The sequence below is a fragment of the Petaurus breviceps genome, unplaced genomic scaffold (assembly GCF_028583685.1).
Source record: "Petaurus breviceps papuanus isolate PSGF00001 unplaced genomic scaffold, PetGlider_PUasm1.0 37, whole genome shotgun sequence".
NCBI lineage: Eukaryota > Metazoa > Chordata > Mammalia > Diprotodontia > Petauridae > Petaurus > Petaurus breviceps.
The window spans coordinates 51,841,941-51,862,227 of record NW_027186296.1 but is presented as its reverse complement, the minus strand read 5'-3'; the positions used below and the strand labels follow the sequence as shown (position 1 = coordinate 51,862,227).

Genomic DNA, 20,287 nt, shown 5'->3' with positions numbered 1-20,287 from the left:
TAAAAATATATATATATATATATATATATATATATATATATATATACTATTATTAATATTATTTTACATGTAACTGGGAAATAAGATATACAGGCACTGGGGCATAGAGATTCATCTTGGGCTACTGTAAAGTTGGAGGGGGTATGGGAGAAGATATGGGAGAGAGCAGATTGGAGGAGGGGATATCCAGTGGGATAGCGATTTTGGGGTGGTGGGTAGGAGAAAAACGGGGAAAATTTGTAACTCAAAATCTTGTGGAAATGAATGATGTAAACTAGAAGTTAATAAAGCATTTGATTAAAAAAATTTAAAGAAGAAAAAAAACAAATTAAAAAGCATTGTTGAAAAAAAAAAAGAAGAGGTCTCCTAATGCAGCCACTACACAAAAAAAAAGGTTATGCCCACACGGGGGCAAACTGAACTTTTATTGTATCAAGCCAAAGAACTGACACCTGTTACCCCAGGATTTGTGTTTCTTGCTGTGTTCACTCTGACTTCAATATAAAATGAACTGATTACATCTAGATTTAAGTCCTGAGATATATGCCCTTATCATGTCAATTGTTTCATATACAACCTATAACCATATGTATTTGACCCCCTCAAGTCTTCTTTACTTCTACTAATGTGAATCATTTACAGATGATTTAAGTTAATACTACATTTTATTGGAATATAACCTGATTGTAGAACCACTCTCTTTTGGTTTCAGACTTTGGGGGACCACTTTTAGTAATATCTGATCCTCTAGCTACAAAAAGGACTTCTAATCACAGGACTAATTGCCATAGATTCTCTCTTAATATCAACAACTGTGTCTTCTATTTATTTACTAAGTGAAATACCAACTGCTCAATGTATCACTGAATTGGCAAAGAATGTTAGCTTGGCTTTAAAAAACAATAACTATGGATACACCTATCTCTATATGACTCTTTTGTATGGAATATCATACTTTAATTGTGCTCTTAGTCAATGTATAACTGGTAAAGATTTGTTGTAGTAATTGTTGAACAATCTTCATTTGCTTTTTCCAACTAATTTAAAAAAAAAATTTTTTTTTGGTTTATTTAAAAGAAGGGGGAAAAGTTTGTCAGACTTTTTGTCAGACTTCTTGTTACTAGACTCACGGCCCTACTATTATTGATAATTTCAACCACTGTGTCTACAATTTCTTTATTTAGAAAAATAAAAACGCACAATATGTTAATGAATTATAACCAATGTTTCTGTAGCCTTTATAACACGACAGAATAGAGATAGGGATTTTTTGTATAAAACCAATGTATTAGAACAATTAGTATTGTATTTACATATATTTGTGTAACAACTTTACTATGTATTAGCTCTGATTCTAATTTTTTTGGGACAAAATATGTGTACAACTTCTTGGTGTTTGATATGATTCAAATATTACAAAGTATATCAGAAAACATCCAAAACTGTCATTGCTCTGGAATTGATCCAGGTACATTGCCAACACAATAATGTTTAACATTGCGGAAGTTTTCCTTTTCATTTGATGTCTATGATTTTACATATTTTACCTATATTTGTTATTGTATTATTTCTTTGTATATGCCTTCCTGCAGTGACCAAACTGATATTTCTTTGTATATATTTGTAACCATTATCGAGTTGATAATGTAGGTATTGAATGTATGTATGTATTGAAAATGTATGAACATAACTTTTAAAGGTCAGGATTTATATTGGAATATTACTTGTAGAAACTGTAATCTCATACAATGTGTTATTAGAAGGCAACAGTATGTAATGATAGGTAGAACGCAAAATTGCATTGTGACTGTTGCTATACTTATGTTTGTGTAACTCCATATATTTGGAATAATGAAACTTCTAATGTCACTTGGAGTCAAATTAGGATTAGGTTTAATGGCTCTTTGCATAGTCATAATCTCACCTTGGATGTAAATTAATTGTCCTATATGAGTGAACAAATTATACAAAGTCATATTTCATTGGATAAATCAGATTAATCCATTTAATAATCATAACTCTCTATTGATTCACTTTGTTCTAGTTGCATGCTTGCTGATGATATTGTGCCTTGTTGCACCTCTGGGGATTCACATGCTTGGCCAGTCTTTTCTGGCTTTGGAAACTGAGGTTCATGCTCTTAAGTTACTTGTACAGAAAGGAGGAGATGTCGAGGGCCAGTATCTGACCCGGTCCATACATGGGAAGACTCTGGTCCAGGATTTCTCCCAAACCAGCTCCCCGTGAAGGCTATATTATGTCTTAAGATTGGCTCACCATCTCTTCCTGACTTGCAGGAGTTTAGGATGTGATAACCGAGCAGTGACCCAGACATAGATGCATGCAAGGAAACAAGGACATTAAAACATACAGATGTGCATAAATGAGCAAGGATATTAAACATTTTCTCATGGGAACCTAAGAGATAATTGCTTTACATTCATTATATAAACCCTGCCCTCTGATCAATAAATCAGAAATGCTATCACAGATCCCACCTGGCTTGTGTCCATCATTCTACACTTCTCAGTTCAGCCTGTGCCCATTTTGATGCAGGTATCAATGGGTTATTTCCTAAAATAAATGCCAAAATGAAAGCTCCAAGAAAGGTTGAGGCAAAATCCAGATATTCAATATTTGACTGTAAGCATTCAGAAAGAATTAAAGTAGGACAACCAGGTGATGCAGTGAATAAAGCACTGGCCCTGGAGCCAGGAGGAATTGAATTCAAATCTGGCCTCAGATACTTAACTCTTATTAGCCATGTGACCTTGGGCAAGTCACTTAACCCCAACTGCCCTGCGCCCCCCCCAAAAAAAATTAAAAAAAAGGAAAGAATTAAAGTACCAAAGAGACACAAGGCAAGATCACAGATCATTTTGCAACCACTACTTTAAATGAGTGGAGATATTGGAATATGATGTTCCAGAAGTCAAAGCAAATTGGTTTACATTCAAGAATAACTTACTCACCCTTACTTTACCTATGAGGTAAAAAAGTGGATCTTTAGTTGAAAGAAGACTTCTAAGTATTCATGATGAAAAGATCAGAGCTGCATTGAAACTCTGAAGTGCAATCACAGAAGTCAAGAGAAAAATAAAGAGGTAAACATCATGTGTCCCCTCAGAACCCTACCATCATTAGAAGTTATGGAGAGAGTCTAATCAGATCTGGGAATGGTTCTATTAAGTTTTGGTAATCTTAAAAGACTACAAATGGAGAAGGGGAATACACAAGGGGAATAAAAAAGGAGAGGGGAAATTATCTAACATAATCAGGATGTACAAGTAGAAGTCTATACAAATGAGAAAGAAGGGAAAGATTAAATGGGTGACACTTGAACCCCACTTTCATCTAAACTGGTCAAAAGAGAGGAAAGTATACAAATGAGTACAGAAATACATTTCACTCAAAAGTGAAACATGAAGGAAAGAGGAAAAGTAAGAAGATATAAGAGGAAGGACAGGTTAAGGGAGGGATTAGATATAAGAAGAACAAACTATAACTAAGAATGTACAAAAATATTTATAGCACCTTTCTGCAACAGCAAAGAATTGGAAACTGAGGGGGTGTCTATCACTTGGGGGAACAACTGAACAAGTCACAGTATATAAATGTGGTGAAATACTATTGTGCTATAAGAAATGATGGAGTTGGTTTCAAAGAAACTGTGAAAACTTGTGTGAATTGATGCAAAATGAGGTGACCAGAACCAAGAGAACAGTTTACACAGTACCAAGAATAATTCTAAATTGTCATGTATATAAAGTGTAAAAGACTTAGGAACTTTTATCAACACAGTGCCAATCATAATTCCAAAGGACTCATGATGAAAAATGCTATCTACTTTCTGAGAGATAGGTGATAGATTCAAAGTACAGATTGAGACATAATTTTTTTTTTGGAAATGGCCAATGTGATAATTTGTCTTTCTTGACTATGTATGCTTGTAAGAGGGGTTTTGTTTTTGTTTCTTTTTCAATAGGGAGGTAGGGCGAAGGGAGAAAGTCAGGAAAGAGAGAAAGCAGATTTTTATTAATTGAAAAAAAAATTTTTTTTAAAGCAATCAGGGTTAAGTAACTTGCTCAAGGTTACACGGACAGTTATTTCTGGGTGTGGTGCTAAATATCTGAGCCTGGATTTGAACCCAGGACATCCCGATACTGGAGCCGATGCTCTTACTTGCTGAGCCACCTGGCCACCCCTAAGCAATTGGGGTTAAGTTACCTTGCTCAAGGTTACACGGCCAGGTGTTTCTGGGTGGGTGCTAAGTGTCTGAGCCCAGACTCGATCCACAAGTCATCCTGACACTGGAGCCGGTGCTCTTACTCGCTGTGCTACCTGGCCACCCCAATTGAAAAAATTTAATCAAAAAAAGAGAAACTGTCCCAATGGGGGATTGTTTCCCTAAAATTTTATGGGCCATAATTTTAAAATGCACAAAGAAGGCATGAAAACTCGCCAACAATCAGAAAAATATTTTAAAAAGCAAGAGGCAAGAAGACAATTATTAATATGGGGCAAAAACTTAAGGTGTTGTTTTTTTCCCCCTCTCCACTTTTCTCAATGGTTTACTTTGTTGAATTCTGAAAGCAAACAAAAACAAAAACTCTAATCAGGAATAAAATACAAATCCATGGCCAAGAAATAAAGACTCTTCAGATTTGTTCTCTAATGATTAAAATGATTTATACAACTGAAAAAACCTAATTGGAAGATAGAAAAACAAGTGAAGCATATCTAAAAGGCACAGGGAACAACTGTAATTTAAAGGTGAATTAGAAGGGAATTTATTTTATGTATTTATGTATTTATTTTATGCATTTAAAACATCACTCTGAGGCAGTTTTCAGAGGGAAAAATGCAAGCTATCAATAGCCATATCAAAAAGTTTCTAAATCGCTAATATAAAATTAGAAAATTCAAATTAAAACAATTCTGAGGTATCACCTCACACCCATAGAATTGATAAAGCTGGCAGAAAAGGAAAAAGACAAATGTAGGGACTGGGAAAACAGGTATTTTAATGTACTGTCCCTACAGTTATGAAATGGTCCTGCCATTCTGGAAAGCAATTTGTAACTACATCCCCAAAACTATTAAACTGAATATACCTTTTGACTCAGCAATATCACTGCTAGGTCTATACCTTGAGATCAAGGAAGGGGGTGGCCAGGTAGCACAGTGAGTAAGAGCACCGGCTCCAGTGTCGGGACGCCTGGGGATCGAATCCGAGCTCAGACACTTAGCACCCACCCAGAAATAACTGGCCATGTAACCTTGAGCAAGTTACTTAATCCCAATTGCTTAGGGGCGGCCAGGTGGCTCAGCGAGTAACAGCACTGGCTCCAGTGTTGGGATGACCTGGGGATCAAATCCGGGCTCAGATACTTAGCACCACACCCAGAAATAACTGGTCGTGTAACCTTGAGCAAGTTACTTAACCCCGATTGCTTTAAAAAAAAAAAAAGAGATCAAAGAAAGAAGAAGATCTATATGTACATAAGCAGCTCTTATGGTAAAGTATTGGGAGGCAAAAGTATGCCTTTCAATTAGGGAATAGATTGAATATCTTATGATAGATACATGTGTAAGAATGCTATCATATCCTAAAAAATGATGATAGAAATGATTTTAGAAAAACCTGGGAAGATTTGTATGAAGTGATACAAACTGAAGTGAGTTGAACCAAGAAAACAATTTATACAATAATAACAGCACTGAAAAGACAAAAAAATTTAAAAGACAGGTACTCTGATTAACACAATGGAACCAACTGTAGTTCCAGAGTTCACATAATGAAACATGGTATCCATCTCCAGACAGATAGGTGATGGACTCAGAGTAAAGAATGAAGGATACCTTGGGGGGACATGGCCAGTGAGTGTAAAAATTTGTTTTGCTTGACTATACACACTTGTCACTTTTTTTTTCTTTTCTTGATTTTTTTCAGTGGGTGAAGGAGGTAGAGACAGGAGGAAGAGAATTCAGAACTCAAAGTTAAATTAAATTTTAAAAAAACTACCAAACTATTCTGAGGAATCTATAGGCTTCATTATACTGCCAGAAGATGTATAACACAAAAATTGTTAAGAATCCCTGAACTAGATCCCACCATCAATAAAGAGAAAAAGTAAACCCAATAAAAACGTTTTCTTAGGAAAACCTGAGTTCAAATCTAAACTCAGACATTTTTAAGTTGTGTGTTCTTGGGTAAGTCACTTAACCTGTTTGCCTCAGTTTCCTCATTTGCAAAATGTGGATAATAATACAACCTACTTCCCAGGGTTGTTGTGAGGATCAAATGAGATAATAATTTTAGTACACAGTAAATGCTATATAAATTTTTATCATAACTTTTCCATGGGAACCAAAAAATCAAGAATTAAGATAAAAATTAAGAGAGTGTCAAAGTTTAATAAATTTCAACTCAATTTAAAGAATAACTTTTTAAGAGGCTCCAACTTCAGTCCTGAAATCATTTAACATTTATTTTACATAAAACAATACCATGAGCACCATCTGCTGTCAATTCTCGGTATTGCTGGTTATGAAACATAAGATATAGCAGAAAACATGTACCCCCAAACTTGACAAATTTACTTTGGCCCTAGTAGTCAGATATATTTTTAAGGAAAATGAAACAAAAAGGGGAATAAAAAAGAAAGATAACATGTTGTTCCTGGACATTAATTTCCAGTCAAAGACAGAATGAGATTACCAAGAGTGATAAAAGGGTCTGGAAGTATCTGAAAAGTATCTGAACACATATGCCTACAGCATTTCCTTTGATAAGCAGAAGCGGCTTCCATGTGGATTCCCACTACTGTCACCATCAGGTGCCACAGAATTCTTTACTATGACAGCAAAATTTGACATCACATGATAAATGTGATTCTGGGTCTCAGGTAGGACTGCATTGAAAATATTGGGCACCACGATGATATAATGACAAAGGGTAAAAAGTGACTGGATTGGCAATGAGAATGATAAGAGATGATTTCCACCTCACCAAGTATAAATATATCTGACAGATCAAATAGTACTAATAAGTAACTTTCTTCTGAGGTACAGATCGTTGAATAACATCTTTCCCCTTTTTGAAAAAAAAATGGTCTGATGATACAACTGAGGTGTACCACATGATGACATAGGCAATTATGAGAAAATCAATATAATTCCATAAAAAACTAGACTTGGAATGTTGAAAAACAAACATGACAATTGCCTGTGAGTATTTAGATGCAAACTGTCTTTTTCTTCTCTCTGATTTTTGGTATTTATACTTTGGGGAAAGGGTGGGGTAGTCTGTCAGTTAGCAGACATTTCTTGAGCACCTACTATATCCCAGGTGCTGGGGATACAAAGTGTCAACCTCTGGGAAACTCTAGGCCCCCTACCCTGCTCTGACCAGATGTTTCTAAGTACCTCCAAGAAACCCTCTTCTCCAGCTCCCCCCATACCCCAGTTTCTAACCACCCCTGCTCCAGAACAGAGATAGTTTCAAGGACATTTCTGTGACCTTGTTTTTGTAATCCCTCAACACCTTCAACAATCCATTCCTGCAGTTTAGCTGTTCTATGTAGCTCCACTAAATGTCCTCCTGTTTCCTGTGACTATGTGAAAAAAGAATCCCCTAGGGCAAACAGTATCAATATGAAAAGAAATTTTTTTTACCTAAATTAATTTATATATCCAATGCCACCCCAATTAAATTACCAAAAAATTATTAGAAACACAAAAAGTCAAGAATATCAAAGGAACTAATAAAAACGTAAAGGAAGGAGGTTTAGCAGTACCAGATCTTAAACTATATTATAAGGCAATTTTCAGAACTCTCTGGTACTGGCTAAGAAATAGAAAGGTAAATCAATGAAACAGAAGAAATACAATTTATAGCAGCAAATAAAAATAGTAAACTTGTACTTGACAGGTGTAAAGACTTAAGATTTTAGGATATGAATTCATTATTTGGTAAAAATTATTGGGAAAATTAGAAAGTAGTATGGCAGAAATTTGGCTTAGACCAATATTGTACACCATTTACTAAGATAAAGTCAAAATGGATACAAGACCTAGATATAAAGAGATATTACAAAAAAAAATTAGAAGAAAATGGAACATATTATTCATCAGATTTATGGATAGGCAAACTATTTATTTGTTTATTCATTTATTTTTTTGCTTTTTTTTTTTGGTAGGGCAATTGGGGTTAAGTGACTTTGCCCAAGGTCACACGGCTAGTTTTTGTGTTAAGTGTCCGAGGCCAGATTTGAACTCAGGTCCTCCTGACTCCAGGGCCGGTGCTCTACTCACTGCGCTACCTAGCTGCTCCAGGCAAACAATTTATGAATAAACAAGAAATGGAGAGCAGAGTGAGGTGGAAAATGGATAATTTATATTACATTAAATTAAAAAAGAGTTGTACAAATAAAGCAAATGTAGCTTAGTATCAGAAGGAAAGCAAAAAATTGGCCCTAAGGCAATTCATTCTTTGGTTATTCGTTGAAGAGTGTTGAGAAATTAAGTATTGCTGAGTACAATTGTTCAAAGTGTAGAAAATGGGCATAGGGAGCAAAAACATTTTATATAATCTTAAAATATAATGTGATCTACAATGTTCATCAATGTTTTAGCCTGAACAACCTTAAGAGTTCTTCTTTTTACTATTTACCATCATGGGAGTTTAAACTAACAAGAATGGCTTTACTCTAAGAAGGAAGAGGTACATTCAAGCAAGAAAAACCTTAACACATTTCTCTTATCATACAGAAGATTTTACTATAACAGAAGCACAGATATAGAGTTGGAAAGGAGCTCAAAAGCAATGTGGTTCATGTTTTCATTTTACAGATGAACTGAGGCCCATTAAAGGTTCAATGACACTGCCAAGATCACACAGGTAATAGATGGCAGAATAGGAATTCATTATTAGCTTCTGGGTCCTGCAATAAAAATTTGTTTCTTCTATTACAAGAGGGTTCAAGTGCTCATTTAAGAGTTCCGTTTTAGATGTGACATGAATTTCTCTTACAGTCAAAGAGCAAGTCATTTGATTTTTTTTGTTCCATCTGCAAAATGAAAATATTTTATTGAATTTATTAAAACTATTATTTTTTATTATAATTATTATTATTATAAAATAAAAAATTATTTTATTGCATTTATTAAAATGCATTTATATTGCATTTAAAGGCATTATAAATTGCCTTTAGACTTTTGGGTTGTTGGGCTTTTTTGGAGGGTGGGGTAGTTAGTAACATTTCCTTCTTTGCAGTTTTAGATACACATATGAAGAATAATGGACATTAAAGTGTTTGATCTGAAAATAAAACAACCTTGAGGTATCATTTTACACCTATCAGATTGGCTAAAATGACTGAACAGGAAAGTGACAAATGTTGGAAGGGATGTGGAAAAACCGGGACACTAATTCACTGTTGGTAGAACTGATCCAACCATTTTGGAGAGTAATCTAGAATTATGATCAAAGAGTTATTAAATTGTCTATACCCTTTGACCCAGAAATATCACTACTAGTTCTATTTCCAAATATGATTAGGGAAAAAGGAAAAGAACCTATATGTCCTAAAATAATTATAGCACCTCTCTTTGTGGTGGCAAAGAACTGGAAATTGAGGGGATTACTGTCAACTGGGGAATGGCAGAACAATTTGTGGTATGTGATTGTGATGGGATACTACTGTACTATAAGAAATGATGATCTCGGGGAGGCTAGGTGGCACAGTAAATAGAGTACCGACCCTGGAGTCAGGAGGACCTGAGTTCATATCCGGCTTCAGGCACTTAACACTCACTAGCCATCTGACCTTGGGCAAGTCACTTAACCCCCAAACCCCTACCTGCCCCCGCCTGCAAAAAGCAAAATAAATAAAAAAAATTGTTTTTAAAGCAATCAGGGTTAAGTAACTTGCTCAAGGTTATACGGCCAGTTATTTCTGGGTGCGGTGCTAAGTAAAAATAGATAAATTTTTAAAAAAATAAATGATGATCTAGGTGATCTTCAAAAAACATGGGATAGACTTGCACAAAATGATGAAGAGCAAAATAAGCAGAACCAATAGAACATTGTATATGGTAATAGCAATATTTTTTAAGAACAACTTTGAGTGAATAAGTCTTTTTAACTATTACAAATACCCAAATTAACTACAGCATACCTATGAAGAAAGATGCTATCTATATCCAGAGAAAGAACTGAAAAATAGAAGTATGTATAGAATGATTTTACATATATACACATATTTGTGTCTAATGGTAGCCATCTCTAGGGTGGGGGGAAGGAAAAAAAAATGAAATTTACATAACTTTATTATATATTTAACAGGAATAGCAAATGGTACATAACTTTTGCAGCTTCATGTGCAATCATATTTTTTTATTATATTATATTATGGAAATGTTTGTTTTATTCCATAAATTGCACATAAGATAAAGAAAAATTAAAAAAAAACAACAACAGAAGAATCCCCTTCTCCCCTTCCACCGTGGGCATCCTTGTCTGAACAAGTGTAATGGCAAGCAAACAAGTACTTTAGTGCTTTGTTTCAGTTGAGCCCTGCCCATGATTATATCAAATCTTTGTTAAGAAACAGAACTTATAAAACCCACAGTGGGAGGGACTTGCCAAAGATAGGAACAGGAAGAACTGTAAGAGGCAGGCAGAACAGGGAGGAGCTAAGGACCATATAAAAGCAGAGGCACAAGCTGGGAGAGGGCAGAACTGAGAAGGAAACACTTGTGGTGGCCAGCACTCTGTTTGTCTGTTCTGTCTGTATTGATTTGTATTTGTAATACTTTGTACAGAAGCCCTAGGACCTTACTGGAAGCCCTGAAAGAAGTTTTTCTTGTTGTCTGTTTACAGAATTCCTGAAGGAGGGTTTCAGAGGTCCTGGGACTATACTGATGATTTGTGTTGAGTTCTCACACCTTCTTTGTGGGTCTGTGTTCATTTCACAGGCAGATAGTGAACTGATGATGGTGCCAGCAATATGTGTGAATGTTTGTTTTGTTCTGTTAAGCTTTGCCTTCCCAGAAACAGAAACTGCAAAGGACTTGAGGTAGACTGGACACTGTGAGCTTCAATATGGAACAGGAGCTGGACAAGGAACTGGATGAGGAGCTGAGAGATGCTTGCCTATGAATCCAGGTGACAGTTGGGTAGATTCAGGCAAGAGCTGGACCCATGGAAGAGGAACCATGGAATTTGGGAGGCAGCCTTGAGCCAAGATGAAAAGACCTCTTCCTTGGGTACTTAGTTCTGACTGAGAAGATCATGATTTACTGTGGCCTAGGGGTGGGAGAACTTTGTATTTCGTACCCTGTACCCTTTAAGGATGATTGGAAACAAATCTCCAATCAAGGAGAAAGAAGACTTTTTGACAGAGAGATTAAGACAATGTAGGCTAGGGGTGGGAAAACTTTGACCTTTGTACTTTGTGTCCCTTAAGGAGGATTGCTCCTTAAGGACAACTGAGTTAAAGACTTAACTGAATATCTTTTGTTTAAAACTATGTGACCACTTTAGTGATAAGTTGTTATGTTACATCATTATGAATGTTGTACTTTGGTTTCTGTGAATGTTTTACCTTAGTTTATTGCTGAATAAATAGAGAGTTCACTATACTGTATGATCAGAACCTTAAAGCTATTCACAGCAGCAGTCCTTGGGAGAGCTGCTCGTGCTTGGCTTTACAACAAGGCAATGAGTTGGCCTGAACCGCAATTCCTTGATCCTAAATAAATGCCTTACTTTATTTACTGATTACCTAGTTGGTCTGAGTTTTTCCATGTTTTTTTTTTCCTTTCCATAAAAGAAAGACCAAAGATAGTCCTTGCTCTTAAGAAGCTAACAGTTTAGTGGGAGAGACAACATTCAAACAACTATGTACAAACAAGATAAATTGAAAATGATTAACAGATGGAAGATACAAAAATTAAGGGGAACTGGGAAAGGCTTCATGCAGAAGGTAGGATTTTAGCTGGAACTTGCAGGAAGCCCCAAGGAAGCAAGGAAGTAGAGATGAAGAAGGATAACAGTCTAGGCATTGGAGTAGGGCAATGACAGGTGGAGAGTGGGGAGATGAAGTATCTTGTGTGAAGAACAGCAAGGAAGCCAGTGACATTAGATTGTGAAGTACATGGTACATGAAAGGTGAAGGAAAAGGGTAAGGTGTAAGACTGGAAAAGGAGGGGTGGGGACTTAGTTATGAAAGGCTTTGAATACAAAAGAGAAGATTTTATATATTTTATCCTGAAGGTGATAAGGAATAACTAGAGTTTACTGAATGAAGGTAGGGGGTGGATAGAGGGTAAACAGCATTAGATCTACACACAAGGAAGAACTGGAACGGGAAATTTTTAAGCAATTGGGGTTAAGTAACTTGCTCAAGGTTACACGGCCAGTTATTTCTGGGTGTGGTGCTAAGTATCTGAGGCCGGATTTGATCCCCAGGTCATCCTGACACTGGAGCCGGTGCTCTTACTCGCTGAGCCATCTGGCCGCCCCTAAGCAATTGGGGTTAAGTAACTTGCTCAAGGTTACACGGCCAGGTGTTTCTGGATGGGTGCTAAGTGTCTGAGCCCGGATTCGATGCCCAGGTCATCCTGACACTGGAACCGGTGCTCTTACTTGCTGTGCTATCTGGCTATCAAGGTCATTTCAATAGTATAGGTGTAAGGTGATAAGGGCCTATACCAGGGAGGTATTGGTGTTAGAGAGAAGGGGGTATATGCTAGAGATGTTCCAAAGGTAAAATTAACATGCCTTGCCATGTTATAATAGTATACCAGAAGAGAAGAGGGTCCAGGATAGACCCTTGTGGAACACCTGATTACCAAGAGTGACCTGATTTAAGATCTGGCATAGGAGACTGAGGAGTGGTCAGAATGGTAGGAGAATCAGGAGAAAGCAATGTCATGAAAACCTAGGGCACTGCAAGTGCCCTAGGCACTTGGCGATATCATCATAGTACCCAGTATTTTCAATCCAGTCTTAGCTCAGACCTGTCAAAGGCTACAAAAAGGTCAAGATGGATGAGGATTGAGAAAAGGCCATTAGATTTGAGAATTAAGTGATGGTTAGCAGCAGGGCCATCGCTAGTCATCCTGATCTATATCTTGCCACTGGACCCAGATGGCTCCAGAGGAGAAAGTGAGGCTAGTGATTTTGCACAATTCTCCTTTGCTTAAATTCAATTCTCTTACAAGTCATGGAATCACCATCCTGATGTGATGTCATTGTCTTCTTTGAGAAGGAAGGACAAACAACAATTGTTAGTAACTTTGGAAGAGAAGATTTGGGTGAATGATGAGGCCAGAAAATTAGAAGAGAGTGAGAGAAAGGGAATGTAGAGCTAAGAGAGCTCACTGAGCAAAGAGGTAAGATAGTTAGACCTATGCTTGAAAAAATCCCTTTGTGGGGAGGCTAGGTGGCACAGTGAATAGAGCACCGACCCTGGAGTCAGGAGGATTTGAGTTCAAATCCTGCTTCAGACACTTAACACACACACACACACACAAAAACTAGCCATGTGACATTGGGCAAGTCACTTAACCCCAATTGCCCTCCAAAAAGCAAAAAAACAAACAAAAATCCCTTTAGTAGTTGAATCTAGGATGGATTGGAGTGAGGAGAAACTTGAGAAAGAAACCTCAACTAGAAGGCTACTGTAGTTCTTCAGGATGAAGGTGATGAGGACCTAACTAGGGCTGTTATTGTGTATGATAATAAGGGGACATGGATGAAATAAGTTGTGAAAGCAGAAATAACAAGAAGACAGAAGGTGATGAGATCAAGGTACATATTGTGATGTTAACTTTGGCAAGGAGAAGAGCTGACTCTTCTTGTGAGACCAGTGTGCAGGAGGAGATAGTGAGGGAAGGTGTCTCAATGATAAGATAATTAATAGGGGAGAAGGGAGAACTCAGGGAATGGCAGTTGAAAGGAGATCTATCTATCTATCTATCTATCTATCTATCTATCTATCTATCTATCTATCTATCTATCTATATATAATATTAATAATCCTCACAGAAAAAATGAACAAAGAAAGAATACTGCCCAGACTATAATGTGTGGATGAATGGGCAGCCCATCAAATTTCTATCTTCAAATATCTTGGGTATAGATGTGTTTACAGATAAATAATGAGTCGAAATTCAGAATGTAGTAGTATGGAGATGAATGAACTGGATCAGATCTGGGAAATTTCACTGACCCAAAGTTGTTCCCTTCTTCTAAGGTCCATATTTTTAATATTATTATTCTTTTGGTGATATTATATGGCTATGAATCATGGAACACCATGATCACATGATGTTGGAAAACAGAACACAAAATGTAAAACTTTTACCAGGATTTTTTCTTAAAATATAGAGGGAGAGGAAAGAAAGTTGAAGGTGGTGGTAAAGTTATGGCAAAAGTAAGATCTTAGTGATGCTTGTAAAAGAGGAACAGGTGCACATTTGAGAATATATGAGTGCAGGAAGGCTTTCAGCTGTCAGTTACCTGGGAGTATTTAGGCACATCAAAATATTTTCTTTCTTTTTTTTTTTCAAAGCAATTGGGGTTAAGTAACTTGCTCAAGGTTACACGGCCAGTTTTTTTTTGTGTGTGTGGGTATTAAGTATCTGAGGCTGGAACCAATCCTGGGTCCTCCCGACTCCGGGGCCGGCGCTCTTACTCACTTTACCACCTAGCTACCCCAAAAGGTTCTTTTCTTTTTTTTTTTGTCTTTTTGGAGGGCAATTGGGGTTAAGTAACTTGCCCAAGGTTACACGGCTAGTTTTTTTGTGTGGATGTTAAGTGTCTGAGGCTGGAACCGAACTTGGGCCCTCCTCCTCCTGACTCCAGGGCTGGCGCTTTACTCACTGCGCCACCTAGTCGCCCATTGCGCCACCTAGCCGCCCAAAATATTTTCTTGATAGTGGTGATTATAGTTGTGGCAGAAGAGACTAGCCCCTGCACATGTGAATCTTTGCATCAAAAAGAAAATTGTGGTTTGGGAATCAGTGCAGGGTAAACAATAGTAAAAATGAAATGACAAGAGAGAGCAGTTTGACTGTGAGTCAGGGAGCATGTACAAACTTAGGCAGAGATCAGCAAACTATGGTCAATGAATTTAACCTGCAGCTTCTTTTTGTACTACATCAGAACTAAGAATGGTTTTTAATATTTTTAAATGCAAATAAACCCCCTTTATTTAAAAACGTAGAAATCATTCTGAGGTTGAGAGCTGTATAAAACATGACCCCTGGTTTATAGGAGAGTACCATTGGGGGAAGTACAGGAGATGCAAACCTGATTATCAGATTATGAGTGGGTATGCTGTTATATATACACATTTTCTTTATTTGTAGAAACATCAAAAACAAATTTCCTACTCCTTTGACTAAGTGTTCATTCAATTCCACAAGTACTTATTAAGTGCCTACTATCTGCTATTCATTCCCAAACATTTAATCATATTATGATGAAATAGAGAGAAGGGGGAGAGGGGTTTGTACAAGGATAAACTTTGAGAGTACTGCAGGTTTAATGATAGTCTGTTAATAATGAAACTTTGGGATTAGATTTACAATGCACTTGCTCTTCTCCTCCTATACTGCTTGAAAATGGCTCTGAGTACAAGAATAATCCTGTAAGAAGATAACTACTTTATGATGATAAATATTACTAGCAAACTTTCACCATCATAGCTGTAATAACCAAAACTGAAAACTTACTGTGCAAAGGCCAACTTGATCCTCGCTTGAATTTCTATCCATTCTTCTTTTAAAAGTTTTCCATGTTCCAATAGCTCCTTTGAAAGTCTCTCAGCTTTTGTTAAATTTTGTGAGGCTTCCTTTAATCTGAGTTGTTAAGGATAATTACATATTCAGTCATTTATTCTTTTTTTTTGTTTAAGCAATTGGGGTTAAGTAACTTGCTCAAGGTTACAAGGCCAGTTACTTCTGGGTGTGGTGCTAAGTATCTGAGCCCGAATTTGAACCCCAGGTCATCCTGACACTGGAGCCGGTGCTCTTTACTTGCTGAGCCACCTGGCCGCCCCTAAGCAATTGGGGTTAAATAACTTGCTCAAGGTTACATGGCCAGGTGTTTCTGGGTAGGTGCTAAGTGTCTGAGCCCGGATTCGATCCACAAGTCATCCCAACAGTGAAGCCAGTGCTCTTACTCGCTGTGCTACCTGGCCATCCCAGTCATTTATTCTTTTTTTAATTAATTAATTAATTAATTTTTTTAAAGCAATTGGGGTTAAGTAACTTGCTCAAGGTTACACGGCCAGGTGTTTCTGGGTGTGGTGCTGAGTATCTGAGCCCGGATTTGATCCAGGTCATCCCGACACTGGAGCCGGTGCTCTTATTCGCTGAGCCACCTGGCCGCCCCTCAGTCATTTATTCTTGATCCCCAGTTCCCAATCTATCCTGGCTCCTAGTCCTTTATGTACCATTGTATGAATCATCTCAATTATTTGGTCTTGAAAATTAAATATACATACTATGAACAGGGCCTCCAATTACAAAGAAGATGGGAGAAAGGATACTTCTGAAGTGCAGTTAGAGCTCTTCCCAATGTATGAAAAAGGTCAATTGAACACCTGAAAACATCTATGCTTTCTTCAGAGGAAGGTAAAAGTGAATTTGTGAGAATTTCTCTGGCTTTTTCTGCATGTTGTTTTGCTTGTAATGATAGTCCTGTGAAAACAGACACACACAAAGAGGTTTAAGTCTTTCTTTCATATCAATGAACTGGAATATATTTCTGAGTGACTTGTGAATGAAATGATGTTTCTTTGCTATATTATTAAGTTTCACATGGTAATACATTGTGTGAAGTAGAGTTGAGTATCTCAGCATGAAGCACAGCTGGGCAGGTTCAGGCAAAAGTTTCATTACAGTTTATCTGCAAATAGTGTCATGACTAAAAAGGGAAACATGTTTCTCTAAGTATTCAAGTGAAATTCTACTACAGAAAAATATATTTTTGAGAACAAAGTAATAAAAACAAGCTGCAACTGAATTTCTTTGCTTTCTCTCCATAATTAGAGGTATGAAAAATGACAAGTTATTAGAAAATAAATGGTGCAGTTAAAAGCTATAGCATTCTGGACAAAAAATTAGATGTGAGTAAATGTTAACTCCCCTGGTAAAGGTTTCCAATATAATCTTGGCTAAAAATTCATTTCTCCCCTACCCCCAGAAACCATTTCTCCATCTATATAAGGGATTTTTAAAAAGATATTAAAATATATGAATCATCTGACAGACATATTTCTCATGTGGTAATAGGTAAATGTGGCACAGACTAGTAGCAAAAATACTACCATTAAGTGCCTGGAATGTATTTATTTCAAGTTTCTTCTACTGACTCATTTTATAATATTAGAGTGACAATGTTATAAAGATGACATTAAAGAATCCCATTAAAATCAAGAGAAATAGCCATGATTTCTATTAAAGAGTCATGCTTGAATGTTCTCTGAGGTTTATATTTTTAATTACACAGATGTATACCTCTAGTCTCCAGAAGGCTGTTAAAACATGAAGTTAATTGTATACCCATGTCTAGAATACAAGAAAAGTATTTTTCAGAAGCCAAAAAAATTAAAGAAACATTATTATTGTAGTGATCCTTATAGACCTTTAACTGTCATAAAATCTGTATAAGTCCCATATTTATCAGTCAAGCAAAAAGTATTTTAATGAGAACTAACTATGTGCCTAGTTTTATGTTGGGTTGAGTGGAGTATACAAAAAAGATATCATAACATACAGTCCCTGCTCTCAAGGAGTTTATAATATAATGTAGTTATAGGAGGCAAGGATATGAAAGCTAGAAAATAATACAAGAAAACACACAATCAGGTGTTGTGCATGATTGTGTATGAAGTTGTGATGATTATAAGAGGAACAGTAGCCACATTAAAAACTCACTTCATATCTAATAAATTTATTTTCTCCTAAGAATCTTATTTTAAAGGCCATGGAAAGAATAACTAGAGATGAACTTTTTTCCTCTTTATTTCTCAATCTTCATATTATACTATGCACTTTTTCTCAAATTCCCTTTGGAATATCATCTCAATGTATGCCAAGACAATAGACAACATTTAAAATTGAGATAGCCTAAATCCATATTCATCTAGTTATGTTCAAGCCAATAATTCTGTAGAAAGGTCAGGAAGTAGTTAACCATTCATCTTTAATGAGCTCACCTTTCATCTGTAGGTATCCTCGAGCCAAATTAACATGTGCTTCTGCTAGTTTCCAATGATGGTCTCCATAACAAATTCTTGTTAGTGCCACACCACGCACCAGTTCTTTTATAGCATGTTCATACTATTAGAGAAGAAATATATAAATATACATACAAACACACATATATGTATATATATTTAGTCACTTAAAGAATCTAAATTCTAAAAACAAAAAAGTCAAGTTGCCTTTCAGTTTTGGCTGTAATTGGTTAGTTTGGTCTTAACCATTTTTGTATCATGGACCTTTTGTCACTCTGGTGAAGCCAGATTGCTTATCAGAATAATATTTTTAAATGCAGAAAATACATAGGATTAAGGAAGCCTATTAAGTTGAAATAAAGATTTAGTTTTGTCCTATACAAGTTCATAGACCTCTGAAATCTTTCCATGGACACTGTGGTGGGAGGGGAGGGTATCTGTGATTAGGTTAAGAAAAACTTCATGTCATGGGAGTTTTTCCAACCTAGGAGAGTTTCATTTGGCTTTCTTAGTTCACTCATTCATATCATACGTACTACTCTACTGAATATGGTTTCAAATTAAAAACTCTTTTTGAAGTTGGTAGGGACAGAAAAAACCACAGAGAAAGAAAAGCCATACTGTAGTGGGGTAAAAATAAGGATAATAAAAACCACTGAGACTGTATTTGAGGTAAGAATTCTCTTGTTATGTTTCAAATACCCCAATTTCTATAAGCTTTGTAAAGGTGAGTTCTTTTTATTTTTTCTCTAAACATTTTCTATGATAGCCCACTGTGAAAGATTTCTAAGAAAACAGGCTAAAAATGTGCAAAAGAGTGAAAACATAGTAATTAATAGGAAATAGTCATTTCTAAGGTTTAGGTGCCCTTCAGTTCTTGTTTTTCTCCATTATTTGCCTGATTTTGATGTCATACTCTTATGAAGGTTATAGAGATTTTTACAGATTCTAAGATTTAAGAGTGGGCAATCATAGTGATGGATAATTACAGTATTATAATTCAGACTTAGAGCCTTTGACACTTATAAAGCAAAAAAGATCAGCAGGACCATGTAGCACCAATGCAATATTCACAGCGCCAACAGCCACTGTAAATATGATGGCATAGTGCTCAATTGCACAATATAACAGATTCTCCATATAGAAAACAGAAGCAAAACATTTATTCAAACACAAGAAAACCAAATCCCCAAAACAATAAGCCAATTCCATCATAGTAGCAAAGAAGTTAATAAGCCATGATGGCACAGAGAACCACCGCATCCTTTAGCCTTACCACAAACCAACATTTACTCATAAGCCTAACTCTCTCCCTGGGCTGTGTCCTTTCTCTTGGGGCAGGGACAACTCTATGTCCAATTTCAGATGGAAGTATCTATGGAGAAGAGATCTTTGCTCCTTACCCCAAGATTTTGAGCCCTATTTGTTTGAGGGGGGAAAGAGGGAGTGCTTTTATCCAAGCCCTCACCCTAAGATATTGTTTTATGTGCTTATCCCTGTTATATTGCTGCAAAGTTCTGTTGACATGTTACCCCACCGGTTACGCCTAAACTCTCATTAATCTATGTAATGAAATGCATTGTTAATGTATTTTGCTATGTAAGGGACATGAAAGATCTTAGGGCCAAATGTAATGGTAATTTGAAGATCTTCCCTTCCCCTTAATAAGCCTAAGGGAATTTGAAGACCTTGCCTGCTTTGAAGATATACCCTGCCCCCTAATAGGCTGAATGTAATCACATGGAGCCTGTGGTGGGAGGAGTTTGCTGAAGGGTGGAAGAGAGCCCACAGGAAGCTGGGAGCCAGAGCAGCTAGACAGTGGGAGAGACATGAACCCCTCCCCCCTGGGGGATAGTTAGACTTGTGAGAAAATGTTGATTTGTGGGAAGGTTAAAGGATGCTGTGGCCCTCTGTGTCGTTAGTTCTTTGCTACTATGATGGAATCAGCTTACTGGTTTGGGGATTAGGTTTTCTGGTGTCAAAACAAATGTTTTGCTTCTGTCTTTTATATGGAGAGTGTTATATTTTGT

General features: G+C 36.6%; 1 protein-coding gene across 1 annotated transcript in view; it reads right to left on the bottom strand.

The window, feature by feature from the left end:
- TTC23 (tetratricopeptide repeat domain 23) overlaps positions 1-20,287 on the bottom strand; it is a 119,821-nt gene that overhangs the window by 91,168 nt on the left and 8,366 nt on the right. The window contains 4 exon segments of the mRNA XM_069097390.1: positions 8,852-9,071; positions 15,748-15,873; positions 16,566-16,716; positions 18,237-18,360. Of these exon segments, the coding sequence (XP_068953491.1) occupies positions 8,852-9,071; positions 15,748-15,873; positions 16,566-16,716; positions 18,237-18,360 (621 nt within the window).